This window comes from Nyctibius grandis, chromosome 17 (assembly GCF_013368605.1).
Source record: "Nyctibius grandis isolate bNycGra1 chromosome 17, bNycGra1.pri, whole genome shotgun sequence".
Classification (NCBI taxonomy): Eukaryota; Metazoa; Chordata; class Aves; order Nyctibiiformes; family Nyctibiidae; genus Nyctibius; species Nyctibius grandis.
In genome coordinates, this window is record NC_090674.1 from 2,011,058 (window position 1) to 2,029,001 (window position 17,944).

The 17,944-nt window shown below is 53.0% G+C and overlaps 1 protein-coding gene across 1 annotated transcript; it reads right to left on the reverse strand.

Annotated features, from left to right (window-relative positions):
* Positions 1-6,871: 6,871 nt before the first annotated feature.
* Positions 6,872-17,492, reverse strand: SDHB (succinate dehydrogenase complex iron sulfur subunit B). The gene is made up of 8 exons (XM_068415021.1): positions 17,398-17,492; positions 15,888-16,015; positions 14,473-14,558; positions 12,280-12,416; positions 11,845-11,961; positions 9,440-9,541; positions 9,121-9,243; positions 6,872-7,114 (listed from the first exon to the last, which is right to left on the reverse strand). Exons 1-8 carry the CDS (start codon positions 17,470-17,472, stop codon positions 7,037-7,039), a joined length of 846 nt encoding a protein of 281 aa, XP_068271122.1. The 5' UTR covers positions 17,473-17,492; the 3' UTR covers positions 6,872-7,036.
* Positions 17,493-17,944: the final 452 nt, after the last annotated feature.

Below are 17,944 nucleotides of genomic sequence, written 5' to 3' on the forward strand. Positions count from 1 at the left end.
GGTGGAGTCACCATCTCTGGAGGGGTTTAAGAAAAGCCTGGACATGGCACTTAGTGCTCTGGTCTAGTTGACAGGGTGGTGTCAGGGCAATGGTTGGACTCGATGATCCCAGAGGGCTCTTCCAACCTCATTGTTTCTGTGATTCCCCGCCAACGCCTGGTTTGCAGGGCCAAAACGCTGCTTGAAGTCCTCGCAGCTGCCCGGCTCCAAGATGAGTTCATCCCCTCTCTCGCACCTTTCAGAGAAGACCCCGTGTCCCTGCTGCCAAGGTTTGGGGGGAAAATTGGGGAGAAAGGTGCTCAGAATGCCCTGACATCGAGCACGTGTCCTAGCAGGGGAGGATGGACCCTCTGACACCAGACAGCAGAGCTGGAAACCTCGAGCCCACATGTCTCATGGCACTGAACACCCCTCTGCAAAGCAGCCCCAGCCCCGGCTGGGGACCATTTGTGAACACCAGCACCGGTCCTTGCCCTGAGATTTTGCCCCGAGATGCAGCTTTTCCCCCCAGCAGCACGCACGCCCCGAAAGCAGACGCATGGTGGTCCCAGAGACCTTCTCCAAGAGCTCCTTTGCAGCCACAGCCATTTTACGAGCACCTTTCTTGAAGGAAATAAACCCCAAAGGGACTTTTAGAGGTCCCCACACTCTCGTGGTCCCCACTAGGTGCTCAGGGCTTCCCAAGCAGTGTTTTCCATCCACCATCTCCCATCCATCCACCATCTCCTACCCATCCTCCATCCCTCCATCCATCCATCATCTCCCATTCCTCCATCATCTCCCATCCATCTTTCATCCCTCCCTCCATCCATCCATCCACAGGTGCGGACTAGAGGTTGCACGCAAGAAGAGGAAAGTCCACCCAGGGAAGTTACTCCAGAGACTTGCTCCAGCGAGCAAGGTCTGGTGCTGTCTGGTCGATGGGATGGGGTTGGCAAGGTCAATCTGGGCCCTTGGAGATGGGGACATGGAAAATCAGGATGAGACAAAAGGAGGGAAGGAGAGATAAGGGAAGGAAATCGGTGCCTGGGTCACGTAGGGCAAGGTTTAACTCATGAGGACCTTTCAGAGCAGCCTTCAGGCTCTAGTCTGGGATGGGAGATGTCACGGCCGGCTGCAAGCCCAACCCCTTGCCAGCGCAAACGTGTTTTACCGGGCGGTCTGGTCCTACCCAGCCCTGGCAGCGTTCGCCAGGGGAGAGCAGCCAGAAAAACGCCCCGAGGCTGGAAGAAACAAAAGGATGAGACGGGCTCCATGGAAGGTGCGGACGTGGAAGACGGGGATTCAGGCTCTGCTGCCGCTGGTAACCCCGGGGGAATCTCTCTCACGCATCAAACCCTTGAGATGGGTGAGAAAATACAGTCCTTGTAAGCGAGGTGGCCTCCCAGTAGCCCTGCCCACCTCAAACTGGTTTCGGTTTGGAGTTGTAGGGAAGGGTCATCCGCGAGGAGGAAGCCAGCAGCAAGGACAGCATTTGCTGACGACACTGGCTGAGGCAAGGGCGGTCAAACCCTCCCAGCAAGGCGGGTTTTTCCCCCACCCCAGGCAGGCATCGCCCTCACCTCTCTTGCCCCCAGTTTCACAAGACCTCGCCGTACGCCAAAACCACCTGCCAAGCTGGAGACGGAGCCCGGCGGCTTCAGGGAGCATCCTCGCTTGGGCAACCACGAGCGAGGGGGGGGAAAAAGGTTGTTTATATCCAAACCCCACGTTTTCCCCAAATTCTGGTTAAATAAAGGGCTCCTACCTCCTGTAGGGAAAGAGGGGCCGCGCTCCTCGCAGCCCATCACCCCCGTTTTGGTGTGTTAAGCCTGGATTAAAGCATCTCCTGCCTCTCCAGCCAGCCTCAAACCTGGGCACCCTTAAATTACGCAGCGCAGGGCAAGGAAGAGGTGAGGTTTAACCTCCCGAGCGCTGCTACGCTGCAGATGTGGAGCAAAGGATGGGCAAAGAGGGTCTGGGGTCAGCGCGGTGGCAGGGACCACGGCCACGGCAAGCCCCGTCGCGCCGAGCCCAGGCACCCAAAGAGCCTTCCGACGGGTGACCGGCCACTGCACGGGCACGCTCCTCCCTTTCCTGCCACAAACCTCTTCCTCTCTCGCTCCCTCTGAGAAACTGCTCCGTGCCAGCCGGGGTAAATTCAAAAGGAAACGGGTAAAGGTCGCACGGGCTGCGCCGCTTCCGTGTGCCCTGGGCATGAGAAACGCTGCCGACACGAGGAGCCTCGGATGTTTCTTCCAGTGAGCCATCGCATTTCTCAGCCTCTTCTGAACCCCTCGATGCCTTTTCCCCCGCCCCAGCCTCAGCGTTAAGGCCACGCTGCAGGTCAGCAGCAGAGATGATTCAGGGGTCGCTCACCCCACGTCACGTTACATTCTTTACCGGCGCGAGAAAACCCCGGGATCGCTCCACTTGTGAAAGGCAACGTGGTGCTTTGCAAGCACATGAAGTTCAGCAAGGCCAAGTGCAAGGTCCTGCACATGGGTTGGGGCAATCCCAAGCACAAATCCAGGCTGGGAGGAGAATGGATCGAGAGCAGCCCTGAGGAGAAGGACTTGGGGGTGATGGGTGATGAGAAGCTCAACATGAGCCGGCAACGTGCGCTGGCAGCCCAGAAAGCCAACGGTGTCCTGGGCTGCATCCCCAGCAGCGTGGCCAGCAGGGCGAGGGAGGGGATTCTGCCCCTCTGCTCCGCTCTCGGGAGACCGCCCTGCAGTGCTGCGTCCAGCTCTGGGGGCACCAACAGAAGAAGGACACGGAGCTGTTGGAGCGAGTCCAGAGGAGGCCACGGAGATGCTCAGATGGCTGGAGCCCCTCTGCTCTGGAGACAGGCTGGGAGAGCTGGGGCTGTTCAGCCTGGAGAAGAGAAGGCTCCGGGGAGACCTTCTAGCACCTTCCAGTACCTGAAGGGGCTACAGGAAAGCTGGAGAGGGGCTTTTTACAAGGGCATGGAGTGACAGGACGAGGGGGGACGGTTTTAAACTGCAATAGGGGAGATTGAGATGAGATCTTAGGAAGAAATTCTTTGCTGTGAGGGTGGTGAGACCCTGGCCCAGGTTGCCCAGAGAAGCTGTGGCTGCCCCCTCCCTGGCAGTGTTCAAGGCCAGGTTGGATGGGGCTTGGAGCAACCTGGTCTGGTGGAAGGTGTCCCTGCCCGTGGCAGGGGGTTGGAACTGGATGGTCTTTAAGGTCCGTCCAACCCAAACCAGTCTGTGGTTCTATGATTCTATAACCTTAAAATCCATCCCCATCTCCACGACATCGACTAAAGACGCCGCAAAGGGATGCTTCGCTCCAGCTGCAGACCCCGACGAGCTCAGAGCTTCCCCGAATGGCGCTAGAGCGACCTGCTCGCAGGGAATCAGCCCCCAGCGGGCTGCAGGGATTCAGCCGCTGGGTTTTGTGGTTTCGGAGCATCCCAAAGCGACGTCTGGGTTTCGTTTCCTCATGTCTCACACGGATTAATCGGTGCACACCATAACGCAGAGTCCCCCGGTGTCGGCAGGAGCAGGTGAGAGCTCGTGTCCCGACGGGATGCGAAGCAAAACAGTTGCACAGTAACGAAGGATCGATTAAAGGGCTGCGACACCCCGCGACAGCGAAGGCACAAACCCTGTTAGCGATGTCCGGAGTCGCAGCACCCTGGGGTGGGCAGGGAGCGGTGGGACATCGCGGCGCTCCCCGCTTTTCTCTGCCACCCACCCCCAAATCTGTGACGCCAGGGAGCGGGCAGCACCTCGCCTTGGCCCATCCCCAGCTCCTCCTTTTGCAAATCTCGCTGGAGGAGAAAGCAAAAATAAAGCAAAATAAAGCAAAATAAAGCAAAATAAAGCAAAATAAAGCAAAATAAAGCAAAATAAAGCAAAATAAAGCGAAGCTGCCCTCCCCTCTGCACCCTGCGTGCAGCCACCCCCCTTCCTGCACACCCCATCGCACAGGCACGGCTGAGGGGGGATGAGGGCAACCCCCTGGGGCCATGGACGATGCAACCCCCGTGGGACACACACGATGCCACCGTGGGGCCACACATGATACAACCCCCGTGGGACACACACGATGCCACCGCGGGCCCACGCATGATGCAACTCCCATGGGGCCAAGGATGGTGCAACCTCTGTGGGCCACGCACGATGTCACCGTGGGGCCACGCAGAACACAACCCCTGTTGGACGCACATGATGTCAGCGTGGGGACACACACGATACAACCGTGGGGCCATGCAGGATGCCACCGTGGGGCCACGCACAATTCAACCCCCCGTGGGGCCACACACAATACAACCCCCATGGGACACGCACGATGCAACTGTGGGGCCATGCAGGATGCCACCGCAGGGCCACGCACGACACAACCCCCGTGGGACACGCACGATGCCACCGCGGACCCACACACGATGCAACTCCCGTGGGGCCAAGGCCGGTGCCACCCCCGTGGGACACGCATGGTGCCACCATGGGGCCACGCACGGTGCAACCCCGATGAGTCGTTCACGATGCCACCGTGGGGCCACACATGATGCAACCCCCCGTGGGACACGCACAATGCAACCGTGGGGCCACGGACAATGCAACCCCCCCGTGGGCTGTGCACGGTGTCACCGTAGGGCCACGCACAACGCAACCTCCGTGGGACACGCACGATGCCACCGTGGGGCCACGCACGATGCCACCCCCCGTGGCCCACGCACGGCCGATGCAAGCCGGGGGGGGGGGGGTGGCCGTGCACAGCGCACACCCCGCCCCCCCACACCCGTGGGCCCCCTGACCTGTGCTCATGGCTGGTGGCCACGCGCGGGCCGGGGTGCGGGGACGCCCCGGGGCCGGCGCCCCGCGCGCGCATCCAGCTCGGCGGCGCGCGGCGGAAGGGCGGCGCGCGGGGGCTGCTGGGAGCTGGAGTCCTTCAACCCCCCCCAAGGCAACGGGACACCCCGGGGCTGCGCGACCCCTGCGGGGCACAACGCACCGGGCCCTGCCCCACGCGGGGGCTCCGCACCCCCAACAAAATCCCGGGGGCTCTGCCCACAAAAGGGCTTTGCACCCCCATATCCTGCAAGGAAATGCCCAGGGTTCTGCCCCCAAGAGGGGCTTTGCATCCTCATATTGTGCAAGGAAACACATCAGGCTCTGCCCCCAAAAAGGGGGTTTGCACCCCCCCATCTTGCAAGGGAAGGGATGGGGCTCTGCCCCCAAAAGAGGGCTTTGGACCCCCAGATCCTACAATGAAACACATCAGGATCTGCCCCAAAAAGGAGCTTTGCACCCCCACATCGTACAAGGAAACACATAAGGATTTGCCCCCAAAAGGGGCTTTGCACCCCCATATCCTGCAAGGAAAGACATCAGGTTCTGCACCCAAAAAGGGGCTTTGGACCCCCACATCCTACAATGAAACACATCAGGATGTGCCCCCAAAAGGGGCTTTACAGCTGCTGCGTTTCCCCCCGACCCTCTCCTCAGCACGCCGAGCTGTTAAATTAAACAATGCAAAAACCAGTTTGTGTTCAAAAAAAAACCGTGTTAGCTGAAAAGCACAGTGGCAGAGGAGGAGGATAACAAAGCTCTTTTTAATCAAGCTGTTGATAGGAATCCCTTGGATTTAAGCAGGGAGATGAGATTAGGAAGCACAGGGATGCAATAAATATAGAAATGACAGAATCACAGAAACAATGAGGTTGGAAGAGCCCTCTGGGCTCATTGAGTCCAACCATTGCCCTGACACCACCATGGCAACTAGACCAGGGCACTAAGTGCCATGGCCAGGCTTTTCTTAAACCCCTCCAGAGATGGTGACTCCACCACCTCCCTGGGCAGCCCCTTCCAATGGCTAATGACCCTTGCTGAGAAGAAATGCTTCCTCATGTCCAACCTGACCCTCCCCTGGTGAAGCTTGAGGCTGTGTCCTCTTGTCCTATCGCTGGTTGCCTGGGAGAAGAGGCCGACTCCCACCTGCTACAACCTCCCTTCAGGTAGTTGTAGACTGCAATAAGGTCACATGGATTTTAAGTGTTAAAATCTCTGACCTATGGGAGTCTGTCTCACAACAACTCTCAGGAACGAAGGCATTAGCTCCAGGAAAAGAAAGAAGTATTTCTGCAAATGAAAATGAAGACAGCAACATCAGCTTGGCTTCTTGTGGCAGCCACAAGGTTCCCTTACTACAGGACAGATAAATGTACGGAAAAAACAGGGTCATTTTTGGGGGAAGCCTTTCCAGAGCCGTGCACATCTTTTTATGCCACCTTAATCTTCACTTGCTGCCCACTGACAGCACCCCAGTTACCACACCACATCTCAGACACAGCATCATGACATTTCCCGAAGTTTTTACTGCATCTAGACAAAAATATCTATTAAACAGCAAACCAGAAAGCCCTTCCTTTCTCTCCGCTCCCCCCTAAGGCTGCAAACAGCTGCTTCAAACAACAACCGACCACCAACATCACAAGTTTGAGAAACTTGCAGGTAAAATCCACTTGTACTAGAGCAAAGAGAAAGATTCAACCCTGTTCTAATAAAATCTCAGTTACTTTAGGACTTGGAATAAAAACAAGCATCCCAGCAGGGAAGCAGGGTATTTTCCCACATGCCTGCACCCTCCGAGCTCCAGATCCTCCCTTTGCGCCTCACCAGAACCCCAGATTTCAGAGCAGGGTGAGATTCTTCCAGCACTCCCCTTTCCCAGCCACTTCCACTGTGTTCTCGCTCACCACCACAGGTTTTACTGCTCGCAGGTCTCTTCCCACACACGCATTCGTTTTGAGGACATGGGATCAAGGTCACTACCTCAGAGGTGACGCCAGCTGCTCACACGCTCAAAACTGCAAACCAGAGAGGTCTGGGATTCTGCGACAGAGGCAGAGGTATCACTTCAATACTGTTAATAAGGTAACAGCTTTTATTTGTTCTTTACAGTATTTATTGTACATGCAAACCTATGGGAAAATCACCAAACTCCCTGTTGGAACCTTCTCTTGATAGATCAGGTATAAATTCTGTCCAGGTAAAGCATGTTCGCGTGTTACAGTTGGGAAACAGCATTATGCAGCAGTAGCCTTCTGTTTGTAAGTTGCCATCATCTTCTTGATCTCAGCAATCGCTTTGCCAGGGTTCAAACCCTTAAAAAAAAAAGTTTCAGTTAGCTCCTCTGGCCATCAGCACGTTAGAGCATCCTCCCCCCTGCTTGCCCCGATCGACGTCACAGTAAACTCACAAAATTGCTGCTACTCATAAAAATACCTGGCAGAGGAGGTGCTTTTTTTCCCCCCCCTCTAAAAGCTGGAGTTCAGCTAATGTTGTGCTTCCTTTCAAATGCTGGGAGGTTAGAGGATACTGAGGGACAGATCGGAAGAGCCTGCTCCGGGCAGGCTGGGCATTACGGTACGCAGAGCCCCTCGGTTAAGGTGTGTTGATGCAGGTTTGCTGCGTTCCAGACTCAATTTACAAGGGAAAAGCAAGCCAGGCTGGAGGAGGGACGCAGTGCTGGGAGCTCACCTCCTCTAGCTGGAGGCGGAACCAGCAGCACTTCCCATCTGCTTGAAGAAAAACGCTCATTTGACTTTGGAGGATTGGTTTTAATCAGCAACGCGAGGATCAAAGAGCAGAATGAGTGGCTGAGCGATAGGACCTTTTAATAAAGCTCGAGCAGGACTGAATTCCACACTCGTAGGGGTGTCAGGAGACGACTTCTGGAGGCATGAAACTGCCTTGTAAAAAGCTTGACAGTGACAGTACAAGAGATGTGGTTTTTCTCCTTGTCTGCAATAAAACAAGCTGCGTATTGGAGGACACAACCACCTCCCAAGACGAAAATGCTCCTCACACAAAAGCCAGCTGAGCTTTCCAAAGGAGGTTTTTCTACAATACAGACACATGTCATGTTGCAAAGGCCCTTAATCCTGCGGCACTGCTACCAAACCAAGCGTGCCTAATCTCAAAATGAGAGAGGGATCACAACTGCCCTGCTGTATCGCCGTGACTGCAGCTGCAGCACAGGGAGCCAACAGGAAACCACCCGGGCGCAGAGCTCACCACGCAGCCTTTCAGGGCTGAGCGAGACGACAGCCGGGATTAGAGCATGTGAGCGGAAACGTGTGATTAACCATAAACGTGTCCCAAACTCGAGAGACCAAGCCTCAGCACGCTGTTTCCCTGCACTGTGTACATTCCTACATACGGCCAGATCTTCAGGTGGAACCTTCACCTTTCGCTGAACTATGGCTGACACCAGATCACAAGCTAGCTCCCTACACAAACGGGACATTATCCGTAGTCAGTGAATCACTTTAGAAAAATACACACAAAAATCGGCACGCAGTGCTCCTGTCAACCCAGATCTCCAGGATCTCATTTTCCCCACCTCTACGATCCACTCCAACATTTGCCTCCACAGCTCAAGGAGAATTACTCCACCATCAGGTGCAAGCAAAGACCGGCTAGAAAACAGCACAGCTGGCAGGAAAGCAAAACTTGATAGTCTGCCCAACAACAGGCACAAGGTCACTGCAAGATGAGGAAGAGGCATGCTCTGATTTGGGAAAGCTTGCTCAGTTCTCAAAAGAAATACCAGAGAGAACAGCCCATCTGGGAAATGGCCCCGATGGCAGGATGTCAGCATAAAACACGTTCCTCAAAGGCGCCGACAACTTGTTGTAGTCTTCTCCATTACCCAAGTTGCACAATACATCGGGGATAGCTGCTACGGTTGGAGTTTAAGGTTGCACTGTGGGGGGTTTAAGTGTGTTACTCACAAGGCTCACACCACTGAGCACACTACACAGGACCAACTTCCCCATAGAGTTTCTGGCAGTGTCACTCGCACGCCCAGCGCCCTACTGTCATACTCCTAAATCCTGGCAACAGGCAGGTTCTCGAAGCCTCAGCCTTGCTCACGAGGAAGACACGTTCCTGTGACGTGCAATACAAGTTTTGCCACACCCTCTGCTACAGTCACCATCATGTGCAAGACCGCTGGGCACTCACTGTGTTCCAAAAAGGCCCAACAAGTCAAGGCAAGCTTGAGAAAAACAAAAGCTTAAGCGGGTATTTTCTTCTTGGTTTAAAACAGAGACCTTGGGAACAAGCCAGTAACCCCAGAAGGGACACATGCAGGATGTACACGTACCTTAGGGCAAGTCCTTGTGCAATTCATGATAGTGTGACAACGGTAGAGTGAGAACGGGTCTTGAAGCTGTGCCAGGCGTTCCTCTGTGTAGTCATCTCTGGAGTCAATCATCCAGCGATAGGCCTGAAAGTCAGGGGCATTCGACACACCAAATGCTTCTTCAAGGGGGTGTAATAAGTGTGAGATGTCAAAAGCAACACCCAATTCAGGACTTTTGGTCCAGGATCTGGACTAGGTAACACTATCCCACCTGTGCTTGCAAATATTCGTACTGCTTTTAGATGGGGAGGCCCACGTGACAAATGGCATCTGTCCTTACCTGCATCAGTACCGCAGGACCCAAGTACTTGTCCCCGTTCCACCAGTAACTGGGACAGCTGGTGCTGCAGCAGGCACACAGGATGCACTCGTAGAGTCCGTCCTGCACGGGGGTGGGAGACCACAGTCAAGCCACTCCAGAAACCCATGACAAAGCCTTTTTTTTTTCTTTTTAGAGGGTATTTACATGAGCACACACTTCCCTCACCACCTTCCCCTCTAGTGACTTGCCACAAGAGTGGCTCCAAAAACCTTACGCTGAAGAAGTGCTGCCAGAAAGCACTTCCTACAGGCAGCTCCTCTGAAACAAGACGCATGCAATCCTCCCAACTTGACCACTATATTAAACTAGGGGGGGTTTGTGATAAAAGGAGGAAAAAGCATAGCACTGAAGAAAAATGTGAAAATTGCTTGATGTTCCTGCATTCCTTCCTGTCCCAGTAAGTGGCTCAGGAAAGGAACAGGGACACAACCCATTAACAATTCAAGGCCATGTTATGGAAGTGAAAAAGAGAACAAAGTCTGCCCAACAGCCGAGGGGAGAAGTCTCGTCTCATAGTTTTCACACATGCTTCGAGTGGATCCCCAAGCGCTTACAGAACAGGAATGAGGCAAGTCTTTAGCCATGTCACTATTTTTATAGAGACTAAGGCCTTTTTATTTCAGGCACGGAAGAAAATTAGACCTACATGGCAATGACACTGGGCAGAAGACTGTTAAACTCTGAGGAGCAGAGGTCTACCAAGTCTCCTAGCTCAACCAGCCCCCCAGGATAAAAGACCAGAGTTCAGTCTGGCTTAATTTATGTATTTGAAAGTTGCTTTTTGGGACAAAGGTCTCAGTAAATTTGGTTTAGAAAGATACCTCATGCCAAAAACTCCTGGGAGCTTGTAGCAAGTCTCCTGTGTTAGAGGGGCTGCTCTAATACACTTTTGGGAAGACTTGCCAAAGCTACTTACCTTCTTGCTCTAAATTTGTCTTATTTCTCATTGTAACATTTCAAATGACTGATGATTTAAAGAAAAAGGTGGGAATTTGTCAGCTGACTTTGTATCCAAGTTTCTCCTGCACACAGGCCATGCTCAAAGCAAGAGAGACTTCAGCAGAGAGATAACGAGCATGTTTACTAATTGTGAGAACGATTCAGGCAGCTCTTGCGGCCGCTTTTAGCTTTGCCTGCTTCTACTTGAATGAGAAAGTGATTTCAAAGATGCCGCTTTATGAAAACCATGCGAAGGGAGAATCCCTTCAGCCCTTACATATGGATCAGATAACATTATGAAGCGGTGCAGCAGAACTAAGCGTTGCCCTTGGATAAGGATTCCTTCAGACTGTAAAATCCTGCGGCTGTTCAGACATCACAGCACCAGTCACACGGTGCTGCTGACATCTCAGGCACATAACCAGCCTGCTCCTCGGATGTTACCTTCACAGCAAACACACGTCATGGAAAACTTTCAAAGATCACTGCAGAGAATTAGGTTGCAGCTCACATGTTTTCATTGAAGCCCCTTTAACCAGCCTTCCTCTTTGCTGTTCATACTCACCCCCCTCTTTTACCACTTGCCAAAGTCTAGGCTGCCTGCCCATGTTGCCCCTGCTTGGTGAACAGCACGGCAGCAACCATCACAGCGGAGCACTGACGGGCCGAGCTTTGAACCGTGAAGTGAGTGATGGATCCACCAAGACAGGTCCGAGGCAAAAGAGAAATTGCTGATTTAATGCTACTTACTGCGGCAGTCAAGGAAATCCAGACAGGAACTTACCTGCACACTAAACTTTTTAAAAAGCTATTATCTCCCAGCTGTTCAAATGGTTCCTCAGACACCCTTCAGCTTTATGCAGAAACTTTGAACCAACACCACCACGTTCCCAGAGAACGCCCTCAAACACAGTGCTCCAGACAGACATCCAAAGACTTGCACTAACACATCACGCTCGTGCCTCCACATCCAAAAGGGTTTAGCTTTTGCCATTAGTTTTTTAGGGCTGTAAAACCCAGCAAGCAGCAACAGGACAGCATCTCTTAGCGTGCTGCAGCCAGACAACACACAGTGCTGGGCCCGACAGCCTACATACCAGCATAAACTGCAGTGCCTTATCTCCATTGGAATATTATAAGCCTGGAGCCTTCGCAATGTTTTCACAAACACACACAGTTTCGCAGTGCAGACAGTGGAAACGAGATCAGAGTCCCCATCGCAACCGCGACTGCATTTCATTAGCAAACGTAACCCCTAGCAATGCAGGCATGCCATGACGCTGCATTTCAGGGAGCAGGTTCCACCCACGTCAGGTTTTGCACCAGACTGCTTTGTCATTAAAGGAACTAGAAGTTACTGCGTGTTAACGTTTAACCCTGGTCTTATCTGGAAGGGATTTCAACAGTAGAAAAGAAGCAGTAACCAGTTTCTGACGGTCTTCTATGGACTGCAGGTACTGCTCCTTGCCCTGTTTCGACTCATCCTTCTTCTTCAGGTAAGGCTCGATGGATTTGTACTGTGCATAGAAGTTACTCAAGTCCTAGGAGTCAAAAGGCAAAGAGGTCACATTTATTATGCTAAATTGATGCATGACAGATTGAACATCTGCTACCACTCCAACAGAAGACGGCATCTTCTACCTCAACCTGCCACATTCCTCCAAATGAGGACAGATTTAGTCACTGCTGTGAAGCTCCGACCCACCCAAGCCAGAAAACACCAGCAGGAGTAACATGTGAATTGTGAGACCTGATCTTGTTGGCACCTCCCAATGTTATCCTTTCCAACCCAATCTGAACCCCACGCTGCCTGGAACTGTGTCACCCTTGGTCGCGAGCTGACAGGAGCAGGTACTCACCGGAACAAGGTCCTTCACCACATACATGTGGGGGAGAGGGTAGATTTTAGTGATCTTGTTGAGATCAGGGTCAATTCTCTTGATACAGGCCAGCGTGTTGCCACCAGCAATGTTCATAGCACAAGAGCCACAGATGCCTGAGTGGGAGAAAAGAGTAAAGCATGAGATATTCACCCTCTTATTCTACTTGAGGAAGATCCTCTTGGCCCCGAACATGCCCCCAGGCTGTCTTCAAGAAACTCTGTACGTGACAAGGAAAATGACAGAAGTTACCACGGGGCCAAGCATGTTGCTGTGTAAATAAAGCATAAACACAGGAGTCACTTTCATTAAAGCCTAAACACATCCTCAGCGTTGAACTTCCTTCCACAGCAGAAAACAAGTGGTTTGGACACTTCATCCCTTTCGCATCATTCATTAGTTTTCCATGCTACTTAGGGTGGGGAAAAACATTCAGCTTTGGTCACAAGTTTGAAGCACAAGCTTGTACTGATGCGAAGCAGCTAACATGAAGATTATAACGTGGGAAGTAGGTGCATCCCCCAGCAGCCCTACCCTTACGGTCAAAAGCATCCCTGAAGGTCAGCAACATAAAAAAGTCCCTAAGACAGAAGCTTCTTTCTGTGCCTTCTGCAGCAGGCTCGAGTGGGGCCATAAACTGCATTCATTAACTCCCAAAGGTGAGAGGACAGACACTCGCCAGAACAAACAGCATATAAATAGCTTAACAAATAGATTAAATGACACTACTAATGATCTCCCAGTAATGGAAGGATCAGATGTAGCCCAGGAAAGGGCCAAGGTTTACAAGAAAAACCATCGCAGAACTAGCACAGATACTGCTCAGGTCAGGAGCTCGGGTATCCAATTCAGACCGATGCCTAAAACATCATATTAGAAAGAAGACAAATGTTGAAAGGGCAAAACTCTAATTTCAGAGGATTTGACACGTATCAATTGATATGAGTCAGAGAAATGCCACTGCTCCTCACGCTGGCGAGCTAGTCCGCCTCAGCGTCTGCTGCACTGGCAATCCTTCCCCTCGCTGACAGATAAAGGCTGGCACTCAAACAAGGTTATTCCTCCCACTTGAGAAATGATTACAAGTATTTTCCAGTCAAGTGGAGAGGGAACCAGGACTGCAGACAGGAGCCCACGAGTATGCAAACAGGAACGCGTGACTGGATTTTATTCCTGCGTGGTAGAAAAGGGGCAAGATTGAACCAGCCCAGCTTGAAAATCTGTCTTCAGGTTCTCAAAGACAAATATTAAGGGCAATTAATTCCAGCTGCTCGGGAGCAGTGTTGGCTATCTAAATATCAGACACCGAGAACAACCACGCCGTACGGAATTCCTCCGCCTGCTATGCAGATTCTGCAGGAAACGGCTGCATTAAAGCTTTCTTTTCATTTAGATCCAAGTCAAAACGTCTTTAGGCATCAATTGCACCTAAATTTCCCATACTTGCAAACCCACCTAATTAAATCAAAAGTCATTCCATAGAGGCATCCTCCCTACATTTCCACAACTGTCATTTTAAGCTCAGCATTCCAACATTAACCATGAATTAGGATTTTTTTAATAGGGAAAGTCACCTGGACAGGTAAGTTTTAACACAGTTAAACAGACATGCTGATTTGTACCTGTAGGAGAACCAGCCGGTAGCTCTGCAATGTAAAACCACCAGCCAGCCTTTCCCTCAATCAATCATCTAGCTTAGTCAAAGGGCCAAAAAAAAAGATTCCTGCAGCTATTCCTCGAAGTCATAAGTGCTCTCTTCCAGTTACACCCTTCCTTATTTCCACAGCAGCACTAGATAAAGCAGCCCCTACAATTCATTCCCATTCGCCACGTCTGCCCCCTCAATTTTCGCTGTTGTAATCTCTCTTGCTCGATTTCCCTACGCAGCCTGTCACTGGAGGGCAGCAAGATGAACAAGATTAGGACAGAAACAGGAACAACTGGGGCTGTTTAAGCATATTGCTCATAGTGTTGGGTGATTACGCCCTGTGAATACGAGCTTTAACTTCACTACTTGATTCACTGAGGTATTTCACACGCAGCAGCTGGGAAGAGGTGAGTGGTACGCTGCCAGCTGCCCTGAAGTTTTCTAGTGGTTACACGTACACTGTCAGCAACAAACAGTCTTCAAGGGCAATCTTCAGTTTAGCAGGCTGGAAAAATCCTTCTTACCTTCCCTACACGATCTGCGGAAGGTCAGAGTGGAGTCCAACTCGTTTTTAATCTTAATCAGAGCATCGAGCACCATAGGCCCACACCTATAACAGAAAACAGTCTGTGAACCTGTATAATTCCCCCCCCAGCCTCAGCGCTTGATCTCTGGCACCCCAGCTAAGCAGTACCTAAAAGGACTTTGATCAACTACAATTAAAAATACACTTTTTTTTTTTGCCAGGCAACAAGATAGAGATCTCTGGATCAGCAGCGTGACCATTCGCCTCAGCACGCCCCAGGTTCAGGGTGGGAGAGAAGCCATTTCTTTTGCTGATGCCCAAAAGATCTGGCTCAGCTGGAGAGGGTTCAGACAGCACAACTGAAAACCGAGTGCCTTGCTACTGGTTCTCTCCTTTTGGGTCAGGTTCTAACAAGTCTGCGTGTCCTCATTAGTCACAAGAGGCTGTGCTGTACACAAAAACAAACAGTCTTGGACAACTTATGTAATTTTATATACAGCAGACAAGGCAACACCCAGAAATTATTAACTGGTGCAAGTCACACAAAAATTTGAGTTCTCAGTCATGTGCTTCTTAAGTAGGGAGCTGCGTGGCTTTGTATCTGAAGCTTGCAGAAAGGGCTCGAGGTGAATTCCTCTGGCAAGAGCGCAGCAGCAATTGGAGCGCAGGGAAATCAAGGCACACATGCCCATGTGAAGGTTTCTACACCACAGGGAAGACTGCACCCCTCCAAAGAATCAGGGAGAAGTAAGGGCTTTCCCAGTGATAGCTACACCAACGCGTGCAGGTGGTTACTAGAAGTTTAATACGACCTCAAATCTAGAAGTAACTGAGTGTTAAGAAATTATAAGAGTCAACAAAGCTTCTGTCTTATCTCCCAGGTTGACTGTGAGCTACAGGTAAAACAGTTTCCTTTTGGAACATGCCCCAAAAATCAGCATGTAAATAAAGCTCGTTAAAGCCATGAACACCTTCAAGTTTTCAACACAACTCAGGGACACAAATGAAACCTCACAGAAGTCACAAAACGAAGTGACCATTTTCCTGCTGGCAGCTATTGAGACACTGGCATTCAGGGTATGGTTTTATTTGTCACAGTCAGAACCCATAGGTGAGGGAGGGGAAAATAATCCCATGTGATCATAGTAAGATTTGCTTTATCAGGAAGTAACATCGATCTCACCTGTGCTGAGGGCAAGGTGCTCTGTAACACAGCTGAGGCACCACCTCCCTGGCCACTCCAACAAGATCTAAACAATCCCTGAAGCTTAATGAGACTGCTGACACCTTTAGCTGTCAGAGTAAGTGCTCCTCAAGCACCCTTCGTTATCACTTGTCAGATAACCTGTGCGCACACGCAGCCCCAACACGCCTGCCTGGCAGCAAAGCTTCTCCCTAATGGGGCATACTCACTTGTTCAAATCCACCTCGTAGGTCTGCATGCGGGGCTTGTCCCCAGGCTTATCGGGATCCCATCTGTAGATGGCAAATTTCTTGATACGTGGCGCCGCCGCAGCCGCCGTCTGCGCTCCCCGACACATCTGCATTCAAACAACAGCACAACAGCTCTTAGGTGGGCAAAAAACGACTGGAGGCCGCATGTTTCAGGGCAAGAGCTGCAGGATCCATCACTGACTTCACATTCGGGCACTCGAAGAGTTTTTAGAAAACCCTCCCAAGGATTTGCCGAAGCAGCACCTTGGCCCAGGCAACCACCTCTGTCCTTGGGCTCCCTCCTCCACAAGGCAGAGGAGATAATCCTAAAACTAAGGGGCAACCCACGGGTGCTCCTGCAGTGCCTGTGGACACTCCACAACCCTGACGACTCTCCCTGCTCCAAAACTGCCCTCAGAAGCTCCCAGCCCGCTCCAGTATTCCACCTCCTCCCAGTAATCCCCCAGGAGCTTCTTCCTCCTCCAGCCCACCTGCCCCTACTCACCTCTCCCCAAACTACCCCACATCCCTATTCCTCCTGCTCCCACATCTCTTCCCAACCCCCTCCTAGACCTCCCCCCCCCCCTCAATTTCCTGTCAACCTTCATCTCCCCCTACACCCTTCCCAGACCCCTTCCTGCTCCTTTTTACCCCCAGACCCTCCCCAGCATCCCCCTCACACAACCTCTTTCCCCCAAGCCCATCCACCTTTCTCCTACCTGCTCTGAATCCTCTTCCCATCCTGTACTGGATGGATCCCATACCTGAAGCCCCTCCTGCAGCCCAGCTCCCTCCCAAGACTCTCTTCACCTCCTCCTGAACCCCAGCTCCCTCCCAGAACTCCCTGCACCCCCTCCTGCCTTACACCTCCCTCCTAAGGCCCTTCTGCACCTCCTCTTGCCCCCAAGCTCCCCCCCAAGGCCCCTCTACAGCTTCTCCTGTCCCCAGCTTCCTCCGAGGCCCCTCTGCATCCCCTCCTGCCCCCCAACTCCCTCCCAGCAACCCCTCCTGCCCCCCAGTTCCCTCACAGGGCCCTCTACACCCCCTCCTGCCCCCCAGCTCCCTCCTAGAACCCCCAGCTTCGCCCCAGGCCGCTCTACACTCCCTCCTGCCCCCAGCTCCTTCCCAGGCCCCTCTGCACACCACCTGTCCCACAACTCCCTTCCAGAAACCCCTCCTACCCTCCAGCTCCCTCTCAGCCCTCCCTGCATCCCCTCCAGCTTCCTCCAGGCTCCTCTACACCCCTTCCTGCCCCCCAGCTCCCTCCCAGCCCTCTCTGTAACTCCTCCTGCCCCCCAGCTCCCTCCCCTCTTGCCCATCCCAAACCTCACTCACCCCTCCCCACCTCAGCTCCCCTCATCCCCCCAACTCCCTTCACACCCCCTCCACCCCCCTATCTCCCCCCAGGCCCTCAGCCCCTCGCCTCCCCAGAGACACCCCCCCCCCCCCCACCCGGCTGCCCGGCGCGGGGCGGCTCCAGCCCCCTTACCGGCCGCGGGCCGGCCCGCAGGAGCCCCGCAGGGACGCCGCGCCTCAAGGAGACTCCCACTACGGCCGCCGCCATCTTGGTGTTGCGCAGTTCCGCCGCCCCGGAAGCGGAAGCAGCCCCCGGCCCAGCCATACAGCGCGGCCGTACGGGGCGGGGGGCGGGGCTTGGCGGCAGCCATCTTGGGAGTGGCGGCGGCCGCGGGGGAGGCGCCATGTTGAGTGTGGCGCGTCGTGTGGCACCAGCAGCGTGGCGGGGCCGTGACGCCTGGGTCCCTCCTTTTATGGGGAGGGGGGCAAACCAGTGCGCCCCCCCCTTAATTCCCAGTTGAATTCTTTCTGCAAGGGCGGTTCCCAGGCCCTCCCGCCTGCCCCAACACTGATCAGGGCCCAATGGCAAGCGCTGAGGGCCGAAATGGTGTCCCCCCTCGCCTCACCCTCCCTGAGGGCTTCCCTCCCTTTCTCTCACGATTATCACCCCTTATTATTTAATTTCCCTCCTCATTCCTCACAGCAAGTTTATTTATTAACTGAATCACAAGCAACACATG

Excerpts from the sequence above, each read along its gene's own strand:
- SDHB (XM_068415021.1), bottom strand. The coding sequence starts at position 17,472 with ATGGCGGCGGCCGTAGTGGGAGTCTCCTTGAGGCGCGGCGTCCCTGCG. Across the intron at positions 9,542-11,844 it reads TAGAAGACCGTCAGAAACTG|GACGGACTCTACGAGTGCAT; the intron begins GTTACTGCTTCT and ends ACCCCCGTGCAG. Across the intron at positions 9,244-9,439 it reads GTCCTGCGGTACTGATGCAG|GCCTATCGCTGGATGATTGA; the intron begins GTAAGGACAGAT and ends CCTGACTTTCAG.